The sequence below is a fragment of the Salvelinus sp. IW2-2015 genome, unplaced genomic scaffold (assembly GCF_002910315.2).
Source record: "Salvelinus sp. IW2-2015 unplaced genomic scaffold, ASM291031v2 Un_scaffold741, whole genome shotgun sequence".
In the NCBI taxonomy this organism is placed as follows: Eukaryota; Metazoa; Chordata; class Actinopteri; order Salmoniformes; family Salmonidae; genus Salvelinus; species Salvelinus sp. IW2-2015.
In genome coordinates this window covers 681,298-698,082 of record NW_019942601.1, presented here as the reverse complement: position 1 = coordinate 698,082, position 16,785 = coordinate 681,298, and the positions used below count along the sequence as shown (strand labels likewise).

The following is a 16,785-nucleotide window of genomic DNA, read 5'->3' as shown; positions in this document are numbered from 1 at the left end:
AACATACAGACTCAAATCTCTGGCCACTTTAATAATGGACTTAATAAAAGTATCACTAGTCACTTTAATAATGTTTACATATCCTACATTACTCATCTCATATGTATATATTGTATTCTATACCATCTACTGCATAGACTGGAAATGTTACAGAAAATGTTGTTGATGCAGTTACTTAAACTGCTCTAACTTTTTCCCCCAAAAATGCAGAGAAGTAGACGAATGCTTGAACTTTTTGTCTAAGTGGAATAATTAGCTGATTTGCGTCAAAAGTCACATGATTTCACGGTTGGACGTGATGATGTCACAATGGGGAGCCTTAGAATGTTGAAGAAATGCCATAAAAGCCAACGGAGGACAACAACAAAAAAGAGGACAAACAAATGTAGAACGTAAACAGTATAACAGATTTCAAAAAGTTGTATACAAGCAACTCGAGTGAGACCATTCCGCACGTTTTGAAGTTTGTGAACAGCGTTTCTAGCTTAAACGGTGTAGGAGGTGTAGCGAGCTAAAGAATAACAAGTAGTATGTTGAATATATAAGATTGGGTCTCTTGCCGTGCAAGCCCCACAATGACTGAGTGAAAAGAAGGAAGCCTGTGCAGAGCAAAAATATTACAAAACATGCATCCTGTTTGCAATAAGGCACTCAAGTAAATACTTTAAAAAATATGGCAAAAAAGTGTACTTTTTTTGTCCTGAATACAAAGCATTATGTTTGGGGTAAATCCAACACAACACATCACTGAGTACCAGAGGAAAACCTGGTTCAGTCTGCTTTCCAACAGACACTGGGAGACAAATTCACCTTWCAGCAGGACAATTACCTAAAACACAAGGCCAAATATACACTGGAAATTACTTACCAAGACGACATTGAATGTTCCTGAGTGGCCGAGTTACCTTTTTTTACTTAAATTGGTTTGAAAATCTATGGCAAGACTTAAAAATGGCTCTCTAGCGATGATCAACAACCAACTTGACAGAGCTTGAAGAATTTTAAAAAGAATAATGAGCAAATATTGTACAATCCAGGTGTGCAAAGCTCTTAGAGACTTACTCAGAAAGACTCAAAGCTGTAATCACTGCCAAAGGTGATTCTAACATGTATTGACTCAGGGGGTTGAGCACAGTTGAAGTCAGAAGTTTACATACACTTAGGTTGGAGTCATTAAAACTTGTTTTTCAACCACTCCACAAATTTCTTGTTAACAAACTATAGTTTTGGCAAGTCGGTTAGGACATCTACTTTGTGCATGACACAAGTAATTTTTCCAACAATTGTTTACAGATTATTTAACTTATAACTCACTGTATCACAATTCCAGTGGGTCAGAAGTTTACATACACTAAGTTGACTGTGCCTTTAAACAGCTTGGGAAATTCCAGAAAATTATGTCATGGCTTTAGAAGCTTCTGATAGGCTTATTGACATCATTTGAGTCAATTGGAGGTGTACCTGTGGATATATTTCAAGGCCTACCTTCAAACTCACTACTTCTTTGCTTCACATCATGGGAAAAATCAAAAGAAATCAGCCAAGACCTCAGAAAAAAATTTGTAGACCTCCACAAGTCTGGTGCATCCTTGGGAGCAATTTCCAAACACCTGAAGGTACCACGTTCATCTGTACAAACAATAGTACGCAAGTATAAACACCATGGGATCATACCGCTCAGGAAGGAGACACGTTCTGTTTCTTAGAGATGAACGTACTTTGGTGCGAAAAGTGCAAATCAATCCCAGAACAACAGCAAAAAGGACCATTTTGAAGATGCTGGAGGGAACAGGTACAAAAGTATCTATATCCACAGTAAAACGAGTCCTATATCGACATAACCTGAAAGGCTGCTCAGCAAGGAAGAAGCCACTGCTCCAAAACCAGTTTGCAACTGCACATGGGAATACGGTTTGCAACTGCACATGGGGACAAAGATTGTACTTTTTGGAGAAATGTCCTCTGGTCTGATGAAACAAAAATAGAACTGTTTGGCCATAATGACCATCGTTATGTTTGGAGGAAAAAGGGGGAGGCTTGCAAGCCGAAGAACACCATCCCAACCGTGAAGCACGGGGGTGGCAGCATCATGTTGTGGGGTTGCTTTGCTGCAGGAAGGACTGGTGCAAACTCCAAGCGGTCTGTCATGTAACTTTTACTGAGGAGTGGCTTCAGTCTGGTCACTAACATAAATGCCTGATTGGTGGAGTGCTGCAGAGATGGGAGAACGTTCCAGAAGGACAACCATCTCCACAGAGTAACTTTGGAGCTCTGTCAGAGTGACCATCGGGTTCTTGGTCACCTCCCTGACCAAGGCCCTTCTCCCCCGATTGCTGTTTGGCCAGGTGGCCAGCTCTAGGAAGAGTCTTGGTGGTTCCAAAGTTCTTCCATTTAAGAATGATGGAGGCCACTGTGTTCTTGGAGGCCTTCAATGCTGCAGAAATGCTTTGCTCCCCTTCCCCAGATCTGTGCCTCGACACAATCCAGTCTTGCTCTACAGACAATTCCTTCGAACCCATGGCTTGGTTTTTGCTCTGACATGCACTGTCAACAGTGGGACCATTATAGACAGGTGTGTGCCTTCCCAAATCCTGTCATTTGAATTTACCACAGGTGGACTCCAATCAAGTTGTAGAAACATCTCAAGGATGGTCAATGGAAACAGGAAGCACCTGAGCTCAATTTTGAGTCTCATATCAAAGGGTCTGAATGCTTTTGTAAATAAGGTATTTCTTATTTATTTAGCAAAAAATTCAAAAAAACTGTTTTTGCTATGTCATTATGGGGTATTGTGTGTAGATTGAGGACTTATTTTTATTCAAACCATTTTAGAATAAGGCTGTAACGTAACAAAATGTGGAAAAAGTCAATTTTATGGGGGATTGGAAATTATGTAGACAATTACATTGATGGAAGCCACTGTACAATCTGCAATATTAAAGCTGAAATAAATAAATAAATAAATAAATAAATAATAAATAAACAATTCACTGGCTAACTTGACAAATATTGAATTGTAGTTCACAATTTACAAGTTTCCGATTGCCCCTTTAATGAAGAAAGTAGCAACAGGCAACTCAATAGATCAGTCTATTTAATATGAGTGTTTACAATTCTCCAACCCTATCCCTCAGTTGTTTATAAAAAACACTTTGTTGTCTGAACTGCAGATTGCCCCTTTAATTAACAAAGTAGCAACAGCCAACAGAGGTACATTATATCATTACTGTGACATTGGACTGAGCAGGATCAGCAGCACCAGTTGGTCCACAGGGGATCTTGGGTGTATCTCAATACTCTCGTAGTCCCCTCTCTGTGTCCTCATTTACTTTCTTTGTTCCTTTGTCTTTCTTTGTGGTTGTTTTTCACATATTTCAACAGATTAGTTTTACGAGTGAAGCTTTTCCCCACAGTCACCACAGCTAAATGGTTTCTCTCTTGTGAGTCAGTATGTGCCTCCCTAGGTCTCCCTTCTGATTGAAGCTTTTCCCACAATCACCACAGCTAAATGGTTTCTCTCCGGTGTGAATCAGTTTATGTCTGGTTAGGTCCTTCTTGATACTTAAACTTTTCTCACAGTCACGGCAGCTGTGAGTTGTTTTAGATGTGGTGCTGTGTTTCCTCAATGGYGGRCTGGGATTCAATGGTGGGCTGCTGTCAAGTCCTACTGAGTCGCTGCTTACGGCTGAACTGGAGGCATTGTTTTGATTATCTGGAGGGTCACAGGGAATGTAGAGACCCTTAATGTGGGTCACAGTGACAAAAGGTTTGAGATCCACTGGTTTAGAGTCACTCTCTCTGTTCTCCACAGTCTTGGTTTGGGGAAGAGTCAAGGACAAAAGTGGGTCCTCCAGATCAGATTCACTTTTCACACAGGAAGTAGTGAATATGGAGTCTTTGGTATCAAAGAGCCTTTGAAGCTGCTCTTYCTCCTGACTGGTCCTCAGTTCCTCTTTAATCTGTATGGTCTCTGGGTCCTCCTGCCCCAGACTGGGGCTCCACTCMWGCTCACAGTGCTGCTGCTCAGGGGGAACCTCCTCTTCAGAGACAGAGAGCTGCAGGGAGTCTGGAGGGAAGGAGAGGAGGAGCAGAGGTTACCATCAATACACCACATAATTAAATAAAACACTTGAATCATACACATGAACTATAGATCTCTGTGATCCCTGCAGGCTCAAACCTCCAGTGGCATAGTTAAAGCTTTTGCCTGATGTCAAGAAGAGGTTCCATTGCCAATAAAAGGTACAACAACTATCAACCAGCCATACTTGGCGATACTTACTACATTCTAGTTTTGGAAGGCAACAGTGTCTTAAAAACATCTGTCTTTTTAGTTACACAATGTTAGCTGCTGGACTTCTCACATTTCCCAACATCTTTGCTCGGATTAGTCATTTCAAGCGATGCGGCCATTATGTAGAAGAAGACGACAGCGTCACTCAGCACGACCCAAACAAGACACATGAAGAGTTACACACGAGAGGCCATTTTTCACTTGATACAAGTGATTAAGGGGATTCGATTAAGATCGCCTGGTTGAGCAGGTTTTGGGTGAAAAGTGACTGCGTTTGTTTTGGAACTGGGCTGTAGCCCGGGCGTGAGCCAGGTGCCCGGGTCTGGTCGACGGCGAAGTCGTCTCAAAACAAGTGACGTAGAGCAGGTGGGTTAAAGCAGAGTCTAAAGTACGATGGCCCATTGTGACATACGTCTCTGGGTGATGCACAACCAGTGGTGTGTATATACACAGTATACACAGTATACACACAAATGGTCGCAAATGGGTCTTCCAAATGGACAATGACCCCAAGCATGCTTCCAAAGTTGTGGCAAAATGGCTTAAGGRCAACAAAGTCAAGGTATTGGAGTGGCCATCCCAAAGCCATGACCTCAATYCTATAAAACATTTGTGGGCAGAACTGAAAAAGTGTGTGAGAGCAAGGAGGCCTACAAACCTGACTCAGTTACACGAGCTCTGTCAGGAGGAATGAGCCAAAATTAACCCAACTTATTGTGGGAAGCTTGTGGAAGGCTACCCGAAACGTTTGACCCAAGTTAAACAATTTAAAGAAAATGCTACCAAATACTAATTGAGTGTATGTAAACTTCTGACCCACTGGGAATGTGATGAAAGAAATACAAGCGGAAATAAATCACTCTCTACTATTATTCKGACATTTCACATTCTTAAAATAAAGTGGTGATCCTAAATGACCTAAGTCAGGGAATGTTTACTTGGATTAAATGTCAGGAATTGTGAAAAAAATGAGTTTAAATGTATTTGCCTAAGGTGTATGTAAACTTCCGACTTCAACTGTATGTATGGATGCAGACAATTACATTGATGGAAGCTACAATCTATCCGCAATATTAAAATACAAAACAAAAATAAACGATTATCCAACTTGAAGGATGAGGAGCAGTGGTGAAGTCTACGGCGATACGGATATCACTTATCATTGATATCTACATAGCGCATTGGGCAGGTGAATCACACTGCTGCTCTCTCATTTAGCTATTTGCGCCTTACGGATTGTGGTTGTTGTGGATGGCTGTTCACAAATCTAAATGTGTATTTGAACCCAATAATGGTTGAATTCCAGAAGTTTAAGCTGCCTATCAATCATTGTTTTTGAAACCAGTGGACAGACAGCCAGTGAAAAATGCGCTCTTGCAACAACTGCATAGTGTGGATACTAGCCTATGGAATAAACGTGGGGCTTTTATTGCTCAATCTAATTCATGCTGGGAAAAAAWTTAAATAATCCTTAGGCCTAATGGACACACGTTCAAACTTGCACACTTTTGATAGACTTACAAAGGGGCAATCTGTAGTTGCTACATCCATTTTTGGACTTACACACACACACAGGTAGTATTAAAAAAAATACTATTTTCCACGTTGTAGAATAATAGAAGACATCAAAACTATGAAATAACACATATGGAATCATGTAGTAACCAAAAGTGTTAAACAAATCAAAATATATTTCTTCAAGATTCTTCAAAGTAGCCACCCTTACTACACGGTTATCAAAACATCACGCCAATGTAAGGCTACACCAAACACATATTTTATTTTAAGTGTTTGTACAATTCACGCTGTGAAAAATGTATGTCGAAAAAACTATTTACAGCCATTTCCGTGTTTTACCGCTAGCTTTTATGGGTATTATGACGCGTCCACTGTGACAGACTATAAATTAGTTTGATGCAAACGTCTCAGTTGGGAAAATGCGCATATTATCTTATGCATATTTTTTTAAATATTCGCATGAAAACTGTCTCAAATTTAATGCAAACCTTGCTACAGGTTTTGTTGTTGTTGATGTGACGTCATTACGTCCAGCTGTTTTTATCGTCACAAGATAGTTAAATGGAAATGCACTGCAGCAGACAGTTGCCTCATCTATTTTCTATATGACTTTTCTAAATGTCGACAAAAAAAATCACTGTACAAGTTCATTGAAACATAGCTTATTTTGCATGAGAACCGAGAATCCTACTCATTAAGCTCCACGTGCTTAATTAACCTATGTCACTTTTGTTTTGAGCCGATTCGCCATCGCTCACGCCAGGGAGGCAGCCTGGTTCCTCACCTTGCATACTAAATAACTATTTTTATTTTATTTAACTATGCAAATCAGTTAAGAACAAATTCTTATTTACAATGATGGCCTACCTCGGCCAAACCCAGACGACACTGGGCCAATTGTGCACTGCCCTACGGGACTCCCAATCACAGCCGGATGTGATACAGCCTGGATTCAAACCAGGGACTGTAGTGACACCTCTTGCACCGAGATGCAATGCCTTAGACTACTGTGCCACTCGGGAGCCCAAATAGCTACTCATTATTATATGTTATTATTACTAAATTATACGATTTTGGTTTTAGATGTCTGTTTTTTTGTCTGTATAACTTCCAAAAAGTGGAGAGAGGAAATCAGATCATAAAATTACACTTTAGAGTCTACTTATTTTTTGTATTTTCATTTAACCTTTATTTTTAACTAGGCAAATCAGCTAAGAACACATTCTTATTCTTCAATTTACCGACTGAATATAATTTATAGACTTAAAGATACAACTCAACCAACCATAACATTTACAGCTTCAAGAGCAGAACTTAAAATTCTGAACAGTTCTTTAATTTGGAGACCGTTCAATGTTCTTGAACACAGAAATCTGAATATCCCGCCTATGGAATGCCTCAGTGGGCCGGAGACCATTTCTTCATCCCGACGCTGCGGAACCCAGCCGTCTGATTGGCTTACACAGAAGGTGTCAAACTTCGAGAACTGGCGCTGGTTTTGTATTTTATGCACTACGGTGGCGGGAGATGAGAAGTTGGACAAGGAGACATTTGATTAGTATCTCCACTACTTTTGAACATTAATCAAAATTAGCTTAATGTTTTGAGTTTATTTCTGTCTCCAAATATCAAGTTTGCTTCGGGAGGAGAAGGACAACGCACATGGATGATTTTGGGGTCTACGTTGTTTTGGGAGAGAACGATGCGCCCCTAAAGCTCCTATGGTAAATTATCTAACGTTAGCTAGCCAACCGTGTAACGATAGTTTGATGTATCTTATTCGATACTAGATGGCTATTTATCGCTTTTTCAACTTATTTGTGTTTGTTAATCGATAACACGAATGTGTGAGTTGCATGTTTTTATAAATGCATTTAGCTAGCTATGCTATCACAAAATTCCATAATCACGCATGGTGCAGCAGTCAAAGCTAGATTCTGGTATGGTTACCCCAACACATGTCTTGTCAAAGTGTAGGAAAATGCATGATATAAAGTAGCTCAAGTGTAAATATTTTTTTGCACCAGCTAGCTAGTTACGTTAATAGGTAACGTTAAGTAGTTTAATATTTAACTCTCCTTTTATAGCGCAAACGGGTCAGCCCAGTTTTCCGTTGCAGTACCACCGAGTTCCCAGCAGGTGGTGCTGTTTTCCAGGGGGCGATGGGGAGACCGGATCTGCGTCAACGCAGAACTCAACGACGTCGACAGAGTTCCAATCACCATAGGAAAACTGACACCTTATAACAGGTAACGTTCCTATATTTCCAGGGCCAGGACACGTTCAGAAAAACRCAACATCGAGGAAATGTCATGAAGAACAAAAAATGCCTCGCTGACATGTAGCACAAGGAATTTTATTTTATTTATTTACATTCGTATTTTATTTAATATTTATTTATTTATTTAACCTTTATTTAACCAGGTAGGCAAATTGAGAACACGTTCTCATTTACAATTGGACCTGGCCAAGATAAAGCAAAGCAGTTCGACACATACAACAACACATAGTTACACATGGAGGAAAACAAACATATAGTCAATAATACAGTGAAAAAAATAAGTCTATATACAATGTGAGCAAGTAGAGGTGAGATAAGGGAGGTGAAGGCAAACAAATATATGTATAAATAAATAAAAATATAAAAGGCCATGGAGGCGAAGTGAATACAACACAGCAAGTAAAATAAAAACTAAAAAACACTGGAATGGTTGGTTTGCAGTGGAAGAAAGCGCAAAGTAGAGACAGAAATAATGGGTGCAAAGGAGCAAAAAAATAAATAATAAATACAGTAGGTAAAGAGGTAGTTGTTTGGGCTAAATTATAGATGGGCTATGTACAGGTGCAGTAATCTATGAGCTGCTCTGACAGCTGGTGCTTAAAGCTAGTGAGGGAGATAAGTGTTTCCAGTTTCAGAGATTTTTGTAGTTCGTTCCAGTCATTGGCAGCAGAGAACTGGAAGGAGAGGCGTCCAAAGGAAGAATTGGTTTTTGGGGTGACTAGAGAGATATACCTGCTGGAGCGCGTGCTACAGGTAGGTGCTGCTATGGTGACCAGCGAGCTGAGATAAGGGGGACTTTACCTAGCAGGGTCTGTAGATGACCTGGAACCAGTGGTTTGGCGACGAGTATGAAGCGAGGGCCAGCCAACGAGAGTGTACAGGCCAGTGGTGGGTAGTATATGGGGCTTTGGTGACAAAACGGATGGCACTGTGATAGACTGCATCCAATTTATTGAGTAGGGTTTTGGAGGCTATTTTGTAAATGACATCACCGAAGTCGAGGATTGTAGGATGGTCAGTTTACAAGGGTATGTTTGGCAGCATGAGTAAAGATGCTTTGTTGCGGAATAGGAAGCCAATTCTAGATTTGACTTTGGATTGGAGATGTTTGATGTGAGTCTGGAAGGAGAGTTTACAGTCTAACCAGACACCTAGGTATTTGTAGTTGTCCACATATTCTAAGTCAGAGCCGTCCAGAGTAGTGATGTTGGACAGGCGGGCAGTGCAGGCAGCGATCGGTTGAAGAGCATGCATTTAGTTTTACTTGTATTAAGAGCAATTGGAGGCCACGGAAGGAGAGTTGTATGGCATTGAAGCTCGCCTGGAGGGTTGTTACACAGTGTCAAAAGAAGGGCCAGAAGTATACAGAAATAGTGTCGTCTGCGTAGAGGTGGATCAGAGAATCACCAGCAGCAAGAGCGACATCATTGATGTATACAGAGAAAGAGAGTCGGTCCAAGAATTGAACCCTGTGGCACCCCCATAGAGACTGCCAGAGGCCCGGACAACAGACCCTCCGATTTGACACACTGAACTCGATCAGAGAAGTAGTTGGTGAACCAGGCGAGGCAATCATTAGAGAAACCAAGGCTGTCGAGTCTGCCGATGAGGATGTGGTGATTGACAGAGTCAAAAGCCTTGGCCAGGTCAATGAATACGGCTGCACAGTATTGTTTCCTATCGATGGCGGTTAAGATATCGTTTATGACCTTGAGCGTGGCTGAGGTGCACCCATGACCAGCTCTGAAACCAGATTGCATAGCGGAGAAGGTATGGTGGGATTCGAAATGGTCGGTAATCTGTTTGTTGACTTGGCTTTCGAAGACCTTAGAAAGGCAGGGTAGATAGATATAGGTCTGTAGCTGTTAGGGTCAAGAGTGTCCCCCCTTTGAAGAGGGGGATAACCGCAGCTGCTTTCAATCTTTGGGAATCTCAGACGACACGAAAGAGAGGTTGAAGAGGCTAGTAATAGGGGTGGCCACAATTTCAGCAGATAGTTTTAGAAAGAAAGGGTCCAGATTTCTAGCCCGGCTGATTTGTAAGGGTCCGAGTATTTGCAGCTCTTTTAGAACATCAGCTGACTGTATTTGGGAGAAAGAGAAATGGGGAAGGCTTGCGGAGTAGCAGAGGGGAGGGCAGTGCTGTTGTCCGGGGTAGGTAGCCAGGTGGAAAGCATGGCCAGCCGTAGAAAAATGCTTATTGAAATTCTCAATTATAGTGGATTTGTCGGTGGTGACAGTGTTTCCTATCTTCAGAGCGGTTGGAAGCTGGGAGGAGGTGTTCTTATTCTCCATGGACTTTACGGTGTCCCAGAACTTTTTTGAATTTGTGTTGCAGGAAGCAAATTTCTGCTTGAAAAAGCTAGCCTTGGCTGTTCTAACTGCCTGTGTATATTGGTTCTGGCTTCCCTGAAAAGTTGCATTATCACGGGGCTGTTCGATGCTAATGCAGAACGCCATAGGATGTTTTTCTGTTGGTTAAGGGCAGTCAGGTCAGGAGAGAACCAAGGGCTATATCTGTTCCTGGTTTCTAAATTTCTTGAATGGGGCATGCTTATTCAAGATGGTGAGGAAGGCATTTAAAAAAAAATGTCCAGGCATCCTCTACTGACGGGATGAGATCAATATTCCTTCCAGGATACCCCGGCCAGGTCGATTAGAAAGGCCTGCTCGCTGAAGTGTTTCAGGGAGCGTTTGACAGTGATGAGTGAGGTCGTTTGACTGCTGACCCATTACGGATGCAGGCATGAGGCAGTGATCGCTGAGATCTTGGTTGAAAACAGCAGAGGTGTATTTGGAGGCAAGTTTGTTAGGATGATATCTATGAGGGTACCCGTGTTTACGGAATTGGGGTGGTACCTGGTAGGTTCATTGATAATTTGTGTGAGATTGAGGGCATCAAGCTTAGATTGTAGGGTGCTGGGGTGTTGAGCAGTTCAAATTTAGGTCGCCTAGCAGCACGAGCTCTGAAGATAGATGGGGGCAATCAGTTCACATATAGTGTCCAGAGCACAGCTGGGGGCAGAGGGTGGTCTATAGCAGGCGGCAACGGTGAAGACTTGTTTTTAGAGAGTGGATTTTTAAAAGTAGAAGTTCAAATTGTTTGGAAACACCTGGATAGTAAAACAGAACTCTGCAGGCAATCTTTGCAGTAGATTGCAACACCGCCCCCTTGGCCGTTCTATCTGTTCTGAAAATCTTGTAATTGGGGATGAAAATGTCTGAATTTTTGTGGTCTTTCTAAGCCCGGATTCAGACACGGCTAAAACATCTGGGTTGGCAGAGTGTGCTAAGCAGTGAACAAAACAAACTTAGGAGGAGGCTTCTAATGTTAACATGCATGAAGCCAAGGCTATTACGGTTACAGAAGTCATCAAAAGAGAGCGCCTGGGAATAGGAGTGGAGCTAGTACTGCAGGGCCTGGATTCACCTCTACATCACCAGAGGAACAGAGGAGGAGTAGGATAAGGGTACGGCTAAAAGCTATGAGAATTGGTCGTCTAGAGCTACTAGAGGCAGAGAGTAAAAGGAAGTTTCTGGGGCGATAAATAGCTTAAAGGAATAATGTACAGACAAAGAGTATGGTAGGATGTGAATACAGTGGAGGTAAACCTAGGTATTGAGTGATGATGAGAGAGATATTGTCTCTAGAAACATCATTGAAACCAGGTGATGTTCATCGCATATGTGGGTGGTGGAACTGAGAGGTTGGATATGGTATAGTGAGCAGGGCTAGAGTCTACAGTGAAATAAGCCATAAACACTAACCAGAACAACAATGGACAAGGCAGTATTTACATTAAGGAGAGGCATGCTTAATCGATGATCAATAAGGGTCCAGTGAGTAGAGGTATATCCGAGTACATGAATTTTCAAGAACAGACATCCAAAGGCGATCCAGACAGTAGCCGGTAGAGGCTATCGGTAGCAAGATAGCATAGGATGGAGGTCTAATTGTAGATACCTCGTGCGTTTCCGTCGGTAGTTAGTGGGGTTCCGTGTGGTAGAGGGGATCAATCCAAATTGGCAAAATAGATATAGTGGCCCAATAAAAAATAAAAAAAAAAATATATATATAATAATAATTGTCCGATTATACTTATTCAGATAGCAGCCGATAAGACAGCTAACGATTAGCGGGCCCCAGATGAGCGTTCAGGTAACGTCGGACGGGGGTGCCAGTTGGATAACTCCCTCGGGCAATATCGTCGGCAGTCAGTCGTGAAGGCCCGGTGGGCTCCGTATCTGCAGCAACAACAAAAAAAAAAACGGGTCCCGATAGGTGACTGTAGCCCAGGAATGGCTAATGGAGCTCCTCAAGCTAGCTCCGGAATAAATTACGTTTGCTCCGGATCGACGTAAGCCAATAGACACCACGGTTTGCAGTCAGCTAGCTGCGCAAATCAAGGTGCAAATGTCCAAGCCTGCGGCTGAAATCCGGTGATGAAGTAGAAGAAGAAAAATCGATCGTGAGTGGTATTGAAAAAGCAGTCCTATATGCTCTGGGTTGATATCGCGCTTGCAGACTGGCAGATATTGGCCGAGCTGAGACTGCTGGCTGGCTGGTGTCCGAGTTAAGGGTGAAGACCGCAGCAGTGGCTAACTGACTACTAGCTAGTAGCTCAGTATCTGGCTAGCTTCTGATTTGGGGGTTACGGTTCTAAAGTATAAAAGAAATAGCAGATCCGTACCACATTGGGTGAGGCGGAATGTATATTCAGTTTCCTAAAGGAAAGTGAAATTAAAATATATACGAAATGCATACGAGAAAAAAAACGAGGACTATTTACACGGGACACAGAACAAACCACACGATCCCGATCTGCTACGCCATCTTGGAAATCACTCTATTCGTGATATTCTGCTATCTGAAAACGTTCCGCAACATTTGCTTACTGAACTGTGGCCCAGCAGAGCTATGATGTAGACAAAACACATGGAAGGATATTTTTGGGATGTCCCACAAGAAGGCACACACCACACTGACTGACTTGTCCCAAGTTAAAGTTTATTTTGCATGTCTCCTAAGACCAGTATTTGTCAATCCTGGTCTAAGGAAAAAACTGAAATGTGCACCCTTTGTGTCGCGCAGGTCATCGTATTGAGAACCACTGTCTTAGACGGTAATAATGGGATGTAAAGTGTTGTTAGTGTGTGATTGTCACATTATCTTGCTTCTGTTCAGGTGTTTAACCATGGGAGCAGTGGGAAGAGGAAGAGCTGGACTGAGGGAGTGATGTTGGACTGTCAGCTTTGGAAGCAGAGGACACCTGGTGAGTGGACAGATGGACAGAGAGAGTTGTTGACTGTCAGCTTGGGAAGGAGGACACCTGGTGAGTGGACAGATGGACAGAGGGGAGTTGTTGACTGTCAGCTTGGAAGGAGGACACCTGGTGAGTGGAAGATGGGACAGAGGGAGTTGTTGACTGTCAGCTTGGAAGGAGGACACCTGGTGAGTGGACAGATGGGCAGAGGGAGTTGTTTGACTGTCAGCTTGGGAAGGAGGACACCTGGTGAGTGGAACAGATGGGACAGAGGGAGTTGTTGACTGTCAGGCTTGGAAGGAGGACACCTGTGTGAGTGGACAGATGGGGACAGAGGAGTTGTTGACTGTCAGCTTGGAAGGAGGACACCTGGTGAAGTGGACAGATGGCGAGCAAGAGGGAGTTGTTGACTGTCAGCTTGGAAGGAGGACACCTGGTGAGTGGACAGATGGGACAGAGGGAGTTGTTGACTGTCAGCTTGGAAGGAAAACACCTGAGGCGAGTTCAACAAGGCCTCTGTTTGTGGCGAACATGTTGCCAGAGTAACAATTTCAGTTGAACGACTTGAATAAACATTCCAAAATGTTAGTGAAACATCAAATGGCTACTTTTTGTAAGGATTACTGTGGTTTTTAGCGACTTCAAACTAAAAATGACTTCGCAATTCCTACTAAATATAATGAACAAAGGTATAAACGCAACAATTTAAAATATTTTAGAGTTACAGTTCATAGAAAGAAATCAGTTGATTGAAATAATTTCATTAGGCCCTAATCTATGGATTTCACATGACTGGGCAGAGGTGCAGCTATGGGTGGGCCTTCAAGGGCATAGGCCCACCCACTTGGCAGTCAGGCCCACCCACTTGGCAGTCAGGCCCACCCACTTGGCAGTCAGGCCCACCCACTTGGCAGTCAGGCCCACCCACTTGGCAGTCAGGTCCACCCACTTGGCAGTCAGGCCCAGCCAATCAGAATATGTTTTTCCCCACAAAGTCTTTATTTCAGGAGTATGAGGAGTATTTATGTCTGAAATAAAGACCTTGTGGGGGAAAACTTGTTCCGCTTGGCTGGGCCTGGCTCTACATTGGCTGGGCCTGGCTCTACATTGGCTGGGCCTGGCTCTACATTGGCTGGGCCTGGCTCTACATTGGCTGGCTCTACATTGGCTGGGCCTGGCTCTACACTGGCTGGGCCTGGCTCTACACTGGCTGGGCCTGGCTCTACACTGGGTGGGCCTATGATCCCACCGGTGGAGAAGCTGGTTATCGAGGTCCTGGGTTGGCGTGGTTACACGTGGTCTGCGGTTGTGAGGCTTGTTCGACCGACTGCCAAATTCTCTGAAACGATGTTGGAGGCAGCTTATAGTAGAGAAATTAACATTACATTCTCTGGCAACAGCTCTAGTGGACATTCCTGCAGTCAGCATGCCGATTGCATGCTCCCTCAAATTGAGACATCTGTGGCCTTGTGTTGTGTGACACAACTGCACATTTTAGTGGAATTTTATTGTCCCCAGCACAAGGTGCACCTGTGTAATGATCATGCTGTTAAATAAGCTTTTTGATATGCCACAACTGTGAGGTGGATGGATCATCTTGGAAAAGGAGAAATGCTCACTAACAAGGATGTAAACAACATTTTACAGAAATAAGATTTTTGTGCGTATGGAACATTTCTGGGATTAAAAATAAATAATAATCAGCTCATGAAACATGGGACCAACACTTTACATGTTGCGTTTTATATTTTTGTTCAGTGTAGAAAGTCTACATCCAGTTGATTTATTGTTAGCGGCAGTTTAAACAGACACTTCCGTTCGCTGCACGCTACCTTCTCCGACTGTTCGCTAACGTTAACGGTCACCGCTAACAAAATAACTAATGGACTATGTTAGCCAACGTTCACTAACTTTTCCCCTTGTTGAACGCACCTCTGGCGGAGTACTGCCTAAACTACTATGGTATCTATAGAGATGGAGAAAGTGGGATGGTTAGATACAGATAAATAATTCCTGGTTTAATATATTTTCTAAACTGGCAGGAATACCATCTCTAAAGCAGATATACAGAACTGTGTATTACATTTGAGACGATCCAAACAACGATGGACTTGACTCTGTTTGTTCTACAGGCCAAAGGGGATATGATGGACCTTGACCTCACCTTGTCCATGAAGGAATACACCCCAGAGGTGAGATCAACACGCCTGGCTCGTCACAGTCCTTCTAGGGCAGTGTTTCTTAAAGGGTACACATTGTAGTTGTTGCCCTAGCGCTAACACACCCGAGTCCACTAATTAAAGGTTTGATGATGGTGTGTAGTGCTAGAGTTTAAAAACTAAAATGGAGAGCAGTGAAACACTGCTCTAGGGAAGTTCTTCTACACCAGTGAATGTTGGGGACAGGAGAGGACGCCATCTTGTAATTCAAAAGAGATAAGCCCATTGTTACTTTAGAACCTCGTTAAATGATGTCACTCAAAGGTAGAGTCAGTATTGCACGAAGTAGACTGCAATATCGGGCTCAAGTCCAAAGTATCTGCAGTACATCCTGCTTGTTGCAACGTCATTGCTGAGTCACAGTTTAACTTCTTCCATTCTGCCCTCTCTGTCCTCCCTCTCTTTCTCCTCCCCCTCTCTGTCTGCTTTCTTCTCCCCCTCTTTCCTCCCTCTCTCCTCTTCTATTCCAGAGCGCCATGGCCCCTTCCCCTGTTAGGGAGGGGAAGAGAAAGAGGGGACAAACTGGGGAAGAAGACGAGGAAGAGAACAGAGGGAAGGAGAACACGTGTCCCATCGAAGCGGTGTCGTCATTTTCAGAGAAGTCAACCCCCCTCAGAAAGGTCAGAGGTCAGAGCAGAGGAGGTCAGACCAGACTGTTCCTCCAGGGCGAGGGGCAGGGAGGCGCGGCTCTCGCCCCTCAGAACACTCCTCCACAGAGAGGCAAGGGTCGACCGGCCAAGACACCCACTACACAGACTGGTGAGTTAACGTGTGTGTGTGGGTGGAAAGGATACATTATTGTGTGTAGACCACCAACCAGTGTATTGACCCTGCTGCCTCCTCCTCGATGCAGCCCCATTGGTCAACCCGTCAGGTCGCTGGGGTCAGAGCCTGTGCCCCATCGACCCCCAGACAGCCATTCTGATTGGAGGGCAGGGATCCAGGATGCACTTCTGCAAGGACCCCATGTGGAAGCTGTGCACTGGTGGGTTCACCTTAAGACATGATGTACAGTTGAAGTCAGAAGTTTATATACACATCAGCCAAAAACATTTAAACTCAGTTTTTCACAATTCCTTGACTTTTAATCCTAGTAAAAATTCCTTGTCTTAGGTCAGTTAGGATCACCACTTTATTTTAAGATTGTGAAATGTCAGAATAATAGTAGAGAGAATTATTTATTTCAGCTTTTATTTCTTTCATCACATTC

At 43.1% G+C, this 16,785-nt stretch overlaps 1 protein-coding gene across 2 annotated transcripts in view; it reads left to right on the top strand.

The window, feature by feature from the left end:
* Nucleotides 1–13,256: 13,256 nt before the first annotated feature.
* The window catches only part of krcp (kelch repeat-containing protein), a 10,677-nt gene continuing 7,148 nt past the window's right edge, over nucleotides 13,257–16,785 (top strand). Inside the window, exons 1-5 of one of the 2 annotated variants that reach the window (XM_070438304.1) lie at nucleotides 13,257–13,325; nucleotides 13,693–13,728; nucleotides 15,489–15,548; nucleotides 16,046–16,334; nucleotides 16,429–16,560. In XM_070438304.1, coding sequence (XP_070294405.1) covers nucleotides 15,501–15,548; nucleotides 16,046–16,334; nucleotides 16,429–16,560 — 469 coding nt within the window. In that variant the 5' untranslated portion in view covers nucleotides 13,257–13,325; nucleotides 13,693–13,728; nucleotides 15,489–15,500. Of the gene's footprint in view, nucleotides 13,335–13,458; nucleotides 13,486–13,692; nucleotides 13,729–15,488; nucleotides 15,549–16,045; nucleotides 16,335–16,428; nucleotides 16,561–16,785 lie in introns of both variants that reach the window. The other variant, XM_070438303.1, reaches the window with a different exon arrangement.